Source organism: Sycon ciliatum, chromosome 4 (assembly GCF_964019385.1).
Source record: "Sycon ciliatum chromosome 4, ocSycCili1.1, whole genome shotgun sequence".
Taxonomy (NCBI): Eukaryota; Metazoa; Porifera; class Calcarea; order Leucosolenida; family Sycettidae; genus Sycon; species Sycon ciliatum.
Genome location: NC_088646.1, coordinates 7756148 through 7764585, shown reverse-complemented (window position 1 = coordinate 7764585; position 8438 = coordinate 7756148). Strand labels below are relative to the sequence as shown.

At 46.8% G+C, this 8438-nt stretch overlaps 1 protein-coding gene and 1 non-coding gene across 2 annotated transcripts; both read left to right on the top strand.

Annotated features, from left to right (window-relative positions):
• The first annotated feature begins 76 nt into the window (after positions 1-76).
• On the top strand, positions 77-8425 carry LOC135814226 (phosphatidylinositol-glycan biosynthesis class F protein-like). Its single transcript, XM_065327316.1, has 5 exons — positions 77-374; positions 5698-5801; positions 6279-6401; positions 6791-6890; positions 7392-8425. The coding sequence occupies exons 1-5, from the start codon at positions 207-209 to the stop codon at positions 7506-7508; spliced, it is 612 nt and encodes a 203-aa protein (XP_065183388.1). The 5' UTR covers positions 77-206; the 3' UTR covers positions 7509-8425.
• Positions 2978-3050, top strand: Trnaa-agc (transfer RNA alanine (anticodon AGC)). Its single transcript has one exon. It is a non-coding gene; the product is annotated as a tRNA-Ala (tRNA).
• Positions 8426-8438: the final 13 nt, after the last annotated feature.

Here is an 8438-nt window from a genome sequence, read left to right as displayed (position 1 = left end):
CGCGTATGCACGCGCATTGGCAAGACTGATGCACGTGGCATTTTGAATGTTTTTAGACTCGAAACAGAAAAGACCCACTGTGCACATGTGACTGTGACTGTTTTCCTTTTTAGACAGCATAATCATTGGTGAATGAATGGAGAATGGAGGAAAGAAAATCTGATTGACCTGGCCAATGCCACCAAGGCCAAGGGTCGACGATAGATATGCGTTCTGTACACTTTCTGAGCTTACTGAGCCTAGCATTTGCTGGTCTAGCAGGACTGTTGCCGTTCAGGATTTTTGGCTTGAACATCGACACTGCCGCATGGCTTCTCCCAGTGCAGGTACTCGTTGCAGGGCTGGTGCAATTCGCGATTTCCTTCAACAGCCAGGTAAATGCTAGTAATGGTTTATGTATAGAATATAGAGTCCCGAGTGTTTACGGGAAATAAAAACCCGAGGCAAAAAAAATTATAGCATATTAAAAACCCTCCAGTCATTTTCCTAAAAAGTGGTTTTTTATAGCACCAGGTTTTTTTACAGCACCAGGTTTTTTATAGCACCAGGTTTTTTTATATGATATGAGTGATTACCAGAAATATTACCTGCTTTTTAGAACACGCAAATGACTGGAGGTTTTTTATACTATAATTTAAAACTTTATATCCCGTTTTAACTCTCTCAAACTAGCGAGCAGTTCATGGTATAATACTATTACTTTTTACGGTGTATGCATAAGAAAGGAGCAGCACGTATCAATCAAAGAGCCCATGGGTGTGCTTTCTTGTCAAAGGACATCAAATACTTGGAGGGCAAGTTGTACAAATGTTGAACTGCGTAACTGGTATATTACTACAGTCGTCCCTCTCTAATCCGGCACCCTTTGCAACAGCGTTTTCTGCTGGATAAACAAGGGTGCTGGATTATCAAATCCTGCCCTCCAACCCGGCCCACATGTTAACATACATGTTTGTGTCGTACGTCAAAACGTAGGGATTTTCTGTGTCAATCCAAGTACTTTGTGGAATGCATGTCTTTAACATACACTTGCCGGGAATATTCTATGCACTAGCATAGGATACTCTCAAGTGTATGTTACATGTACTGTTGTGTATGTTACAATGGTCCCTGACAGTATGCGATTTACAACTGCTGGATTAGAAAATCGAATTATGTACAGTTTGAGTGCTTTGTTGCAGAAAATCGCTGCTGGAGGCGGAATTCAAGTGCCGGATTAAAGCGTAGAAAATGAACTGAAAAAATCCGTTTTGCCAGCAAGTGTGCTGGTTTGCAAGGGTGCTGGATAAACAAGTGCCGGATTAGAGAGGGACGACTGTATTAGGGTTGAGACGGTATTTCTTTATTGCGAAATGAATAGCTTTGATATGGTGGAGGCTGGTTCTTTATGCAATACGCAGTGCCGTGTTTTCTGGAGTATAAGCAGCACTGGAGTATAAGCCACAGCCAGATTTTTCCCAAAATCCAGCAGGCAACGACCCCAGTTTTCACCGTAGAATAAGGAAATTTTGGGGTGAATTACGGTACTGGTGTTTAGAGTGTGGCGTATACTCTGGAAAATACCATTATATCCATTTGCTGGATTCTCAGAATCAGGGCAAGGGTTGCTGGACCTGGGTTACTGGTTCCAATACACTGAGACACAGACGGGGCTCCCTTGCAAAATCCCAGCATTTGGTGTTGGTGGTACATGGTGGCATCATGAAAACAACTCTCGCAGTTTCAAGGACTGTGTACCATGTATCATGCCAGTACACCCGCAAAAAGTGGCGGCTGTGTCCAACTGTACAGGACTGATGTTGACTCTGTTACAGTAAAACCTGTAATGGCGACCACTCGGATATGGCGACCACTCGACCATGGCAATCACTTTTCCTTGTCACGGACGCATTCACATTCGAAACAGCTCGGATAAGGCGACCACTCGCTCAACCGGCCGACGACCACCCACCCGCGACCGCTTTGCACGCATTGCACTGTGCACTGCACCATGCATGGAGGATCTACACATCAGCGCAGAAAGTGTAGAATGTACATGGGGCATGCACAACACTTGACAGGTCTGAGGCCCCCAGGCACATGACTCATGAGTCGTGCATAGTAGCATAGATGTGTACAGTGTGATACACTGATCAAAATGATATGTCCCATCATGTATTGTGAATATAGTCACGTGACCCACTGAACCTGGATAAGAAGACCACCTGGCCAAGGTGACCACTTTTTCTCGTCCCTTGAGTGGTCGCCTTACACAGGTTTCACTGTATACTGTTAAAGCAGAAATATTCGTCTGGATTTTAATTTCGTCTTTTTCGTCCAAGGAACTTTTGGACTTAATTAAGTGCCGGACTAATGTCAATTTGTCCAGCTTTTCTATACACTATTATGATCCATGGACGAAATTTTCAACCGGACGAACTCCCTTTCTTAGGAGTTGGACGAAATTATTGACCGACGAAATATTCTGCCTCTACAGTATGACATACTACTGTAGAGGCAGAATATTATATGTATAGATATTGACATGGGTAGACGCATGCCCACAGTTTTATGATACAGGTACTGGCAAGAGTACACACCCCCCCAGAGTGTGCAACGCCTGATCCAGCTCTGCATAGGGTCTTGGTCGAGGGTAATCGGATCTTTGCGTCATAATACCGTACACATTTGAGGGGAACCCGGGGAGTCGCGGGTACTCTTGGATCAAAAACAACGGTGCCCTGCCTCGGCCTTGCGCTGGTGTGAAGTGTACGCATGACATCAGAAGATCCGACTACGCTCGACCAAGACCCTATGCAGAGCTGGATCAGGCGTTGCACACTCTGGGGGGGGTTATGTACTCTTGATACCGGGAAAATGAAGAGAAGTCTGAAGGCATCAATTTCGCAACGACCTTGCCTGAAATTGCCATCATGGTTTTGAAATGCCCTGTGAGGTTTGGGTCAAAGACATATTTTCAAACTAGGTTACCTGTGCAGGGGGACTAGCTCACATGGTAGAGCGCTCGCTTAGCATGCGAGAGGTACCGGGATCGATACCCGGGTTCTCCAGGCTTTCTTTTTTATTCTTTTTTTTGTGTCCTTCAGAAAGGTTCATGGAACACCTCAAGTCATGTGCACGGTTGATTTGGCAGAGAAAACACAGCTTATGCACGCTGTACCTGATGTGCAGGTGTATGAAACCCCGTAGGCGTGTACATGCCCGGTTGGGTGTTCATTGTGTGCTATACGTATGATTTACTGCACGGGTACAAGGGCAATACCGGCTGATACATGACCAAACGGCGTCAGCCGTGAGGTCATGTATCAAGACGGTTTTGCCCGCGTACGTGTGAATACCGGCAATACCGGCTGATACATGACCGAACGGCGTCAGCCGTGAGGTCATGTATCAAGACTGTATTGCCCGCGTACGAGTGAGTACGAGGCGCAGTAAATCATTTATGGCATGCTTGACTCCAACATTCTAGAAAACGACGTTTGTGGTTTAGAGTAGAGAAGAAGTAGCGACGACCCGGCCATTATAGAATCCAATACACCACTCCACCACATTGCGCTCTTGGATCGGCCAAGAGCGCAATGTGGTGGTGTGGTGTATTGGATTTGTGGTTTAGAATTACTTTATTTCTTTACGACATTGATAATGATGTTGTTTGTGATAGTGCACTTCGTGTAAGAACAGGAATTGAAGAGATGCGTTCCTTGCGTCGTCTCGAGGGCCTTCAATTCTTCTGCCGAGCAGCTGGTTATCAAACTATCGATGTCGAGGCCGTAATCACTTGAAGCAACTGGAGCCGGTGGCTGAAATAGCAGATCAAGGTCGATACCTTGAAGCTCAGGATGGACTGGTTCTGGCTGTGCTGGCTGAGCAGGAACCAAGCTGGTAGATATACTTGTACTGTCCAGAAGTGCAGCGTTGCGGAGCTTGTCCGCCTCTGACGGTCTGTTGTAGCTTGTCAAGCTCTGCTGGCATTTGTGCTTGGACGCGCCCATGATCGTTGAGGCCGACACTCCCTTTCTGCACATCTCGGTGATGGTAGTGGCGCGGACGGAATGGTTGGTCTAAGTAGCTGACAGGGAACACTTGAGGGACAAGTTCCGCATCATATGTCCCAATGCATTCTTGCCCAAAGGCTTTCCGTTGTACCAAGTAGGCGATTGCACAGTTGCATGCTTCTTGATCTGTTGGAAGAGACACGTTTTGCCGTTGTCATTTCGTTGTAATTTGGACACTAGAAGCTTAAAAGCAGACACTTGCGTGGGATGTACTATCCGTCCGTCTGACACCTCGTCAGGGGCGCTGATGCTGCCTTGATCATTCTTGGCTTTGTGTGAAGTGCACAGTTCCGATTGCATTTCCCTACCACGTAGACAGAAGTGCTGTGTAATTACGAACCAGTTCATCTCAGCCAGGGTAATGGGATCTGTTGTGTGGTTTTTTTGTGAAATTCTCTTGCAGGGTGTCTTGGTCGGATGTAGATATAGCTTCCTTGTGTTGAGTTTCTTTCAGCTCGCCTTTGCTTTTCTGCTTCTTGAAAAATGCATGAAGAGCTTGGTTTGCCGATTTGAACTCACTGTCTGTAATACTGTTGATAGGTCGCTTCAAATCAGACAGTTTCCATTGTACAGCAGCACGAAACGAGATGAGGCTGGACTTGCTGTAGGGCTTGTGGGTCAATTTTTGGCGAATCTCGACGTAAGCATGTTTGAGAATTGAGCTCAACTTTTCCGCCGATACACTCGCCAAATCGATGGGGGTGTGCCGTTTTTGGCAGTACTCATCCAGTATGGCAATCCACTTTTTCGTTGTAGCCACGGTGTTCGAGTTTTTGGAGTTGTCGATCAAATCGTCGATTTCTTCGGAAGTCATCTTGGAAAACCTGCCGTCGAACGATTTTTCCACGGCCTCTTTTGGAGTCGAAATCTTCACCGTACTCGAAACAGTTACGTCAGTTGGTGGCACCTGCAGATCCTTCAGGGCATCTTCGAACAAATTCTGGGGGGGGGGGGGGGGGAAGTTGCTTCGCACCTCAGAAGAATTGTGTAGCAAACTGCGATGCGATACCGGTTAAATTATTCCCTGAGCTAGATATTATTTCTGAAGAAAAGTCTTCGAATGAAATGCCTTCCGGGCACAACATGTAGTGAAAATAGCAGTAAACACAATAGGGTCATGTACATAATATATTATAACACCCAACCGGGTCTACGGGATTTGGGGTAGATGTTATCTTTATTGTTACTTCACCATACCGGTAGGTACAGGCATTGCTGCATTCTTGCTGTGGGTCATGAATCGTGCCACATCTCCTATAAGTAGGCTAGGCTCTGTACAATGTGCATAAGGCTTATTGTCACAGACGCGACACTCAAAGCGCTCAAGCACATGTGACTTAACGTCGTGTCGACGAATACCCTTGTTGCAGCTGAAATGGTTATTTCTTTGTTCCAATTACTAGCAACCCGCCGAGGGCAATCTGTCCCAGCTTGAGAATGGCTGCTAGCAAGAGGAAGCATACCCATGCATGAGTGTGTGTGTGTGTGTGTGTGTGTGTGTGTGTGTGTGTGTGTGTGTGTGTGTGTGTGTGTGTGTGTGTGTGTGTGTGTGTGTGTGTGTGTGTGTTCATGTCCTGCATTCCTACTGTGACCGCGGCTCGCTGTCAGCCTATCTGGCCTTCTTTCTGACTGATTTCTTCAGGCTGAGAAGTTTCTGCCTGCGCTGGCCAGTGCTGTCGGAGGCTGGATTGTCGGCGCTGTGATATGGCATGTGGTGTTTGTGCTATTCGGTGCTGCTCTCATAGAGTAAGTCCAGCTGACAGATTGCTTTCTAGTACTAGTAGTGCAATGCTCCCACAGAGGGAGCTGACTATTTTGTTGTGAGTCGAACTTGTGACTATAACTTATCTGCTTTGATTCGTGGTAGAGTTGTCATCTGTCCATGTATGCCTGTACCCTGCAGTCAGTTGAACAAACATGCCGAAGAGTAGTGATAGGAATACCATAGCAGATGTTTGTGTGTGTGTGAGGGGGGGGGGGGGGGCAGCATGCACGTACGCTCTTTTGTGTGCACGTGCATGCATACTGGCAATCATATTGCATAACCACTGAGGAATGACCAGATTTGAACAAAAACATCTTTCAGGGTTCTCACTCCATGATTTCCCCAACACTGCTGACCAGATCAAGGTTGTATTCAGATTGGACTAGTGAAAAGGTCAGTTTAGGGCAGGTACGGCTTGTTTTACCCATACATTCCTGTCTCTACATTGTCTGTTGCAGGAATGCGACGTACACAGCCAGTATCTCAGCACTGGCCTCTTCGCTGACGGCTGTGCCACTCAGCAGTTTGACTGGTTTCAAGGTTTATGAGAGTTTGAGTCTGCTGAGCCGTGATCACTACAGGTCAGTAAGGTCAAGCACATGACGTGTACCAGATGGATTTCACAGCACCATGCTATCTCTCACAGTCATTGCATTGTAGGGTGTTGAACTCTTATCATATCGGCTTTGCTTAGTAGCACCTGTTCAGAATCAGTCTCCTTTTCCAGCGTACAGTACTTGTACCGAATAATATTGAGATTGAGTTGGGAATAGGTGCATGAATTGAACTTAGTGGAACACATCCTCTATGGTGCACTTTGCTTCCACTCATCAAGTTTTAGTAATCTTCCATCTGGCTTGTCAAGCATTCCCGGCTGCTGGCGGGGACTAACTTCTTACTGGCAGTTTGAGATTTGAGCATGGCTGACGTTGCTGCTTGTTTTGTCTGTACACTGCTCTGTGACCACCAGTGTGCGAGAATGGCAGATGCTGTGCCAATGTGCTGGTGTTGCGACCGGTGTGTATGCATCCGCTGTGGTCATCCCGCTGGACTGGGATCGGCAATGGCAGGTAAGCATGAGGTGTCCTCCTATATCTGTTGTTATCTGTTGTGTCAGGCTGCACGGTGGCAATATTCAACAGGACTCAGGCTAGATGCACTCTGCACACTTTGAGCCAAAGTGTTCAAGTAACCTAATCCAGCATTCACAAAACATGTGTGTATCTTGTAGCTTTCCGCAATGATCAGAAATCCCATTTTCCCCGTCTAGCAGTTGTAAGGAAATAACTGATTAGTGACAAGGTACTTGCGCTGACCCCGTGTTGTACAGCTGTTTTCACCCTGCCTCTTTTCATTTCCCCTCCTGTCTTTCTCCCTTCAAATATGTTGGCATGTGTATTTGTTTGTGTATGTGGGTATTTGTAATTTTGTACTCACACATGTGTGTGTGTGTGTGTGTTTGTGTGTGTGTGTGTCGGTGTGGGTGCGTGCGTGGGTGTGGGTGCGCACGCGCGTGTGTGTGTGTGTGTGTGTGTGTGTGTGTGGGTGCATGCTTGTGCATGTGCCTCCAGGTCTGGCCATGTCCCTGCATTATCGGAGCGTGGGGTGGCTGTTGTCTGGGTAATATCATAGCTTGCTGTACAGCCCACCGTGTGGACGGGTCAGCACTGGGAAGGAAAACAGCATAGCACACAGTACACACACTCTGATCCTGGCTTGGCAGCTGCAGGACAGCTACCACGGCGTCGTGTGTTTATTCGAAACGGATCCGCTGAGCGTGATCTCGGATATGGATCTTTCAGGGTACCAGCGGACCAAATCACCATGTGCTGTCACATGTACTTATGGTGAGTCACATGATCCTGCTGTATGTCACATGTTCCCACTGTGAGTCTACGGCACACATAGCTCACATGTACACTGTCACCTGCTACCCAAGTTGCCTACATGTACATGCATGCTGCCCTCCACTGTCTCCAGTCCCATCTCATACAAGCTGCGGGCATGCTTTGAGGGATGGGAGTTGCTCTCTTTGGCACGTACTTCCGTGTCTACCTCAGTACTGATGACTGTTATAGCTGCACACAGAGCTGCATATTGCGCCCGTACTCCTGATGAACAGTAGCGGTGAACACCGTGTCAGCTTTCTTTGGTTGGAGCTCACTCTCCGTAATTTCACAGCTGCTGAGCGCTCGTACCACTTGACCTACACTCATTCCGCATATGCATACAATCTTTCTCAAGTTGATCTTGATTGTCAATATTATTAGTAATGCTTACTGCTTGCAGAACACACATAGAAAGGAGGCGAAAGGCTGCGTGGCTGTAACTTCAAGTTTCACGCATTTCAGCGATCAGCAGACAGCGGCATTTGGCAATCACTGCTCTGCACTGCACATTTGTGCATTGAACACACTCTGCTCCAAGCTGCCTCGCCCGGCCTTGTTTGTTATTACTTACTAGTAAATAGTTTATTCATAAGTTTGAGGGGGTTGAAATGGGGATAATTTCCACAAGCTTTCCTAGCCTATCAATCAAATGCTCTATTTTCACGCGGGCGTAATATTCTTACTAGTATGAAAATAATGGTACCTATTTAGTATGTCCAGTTCCATTTC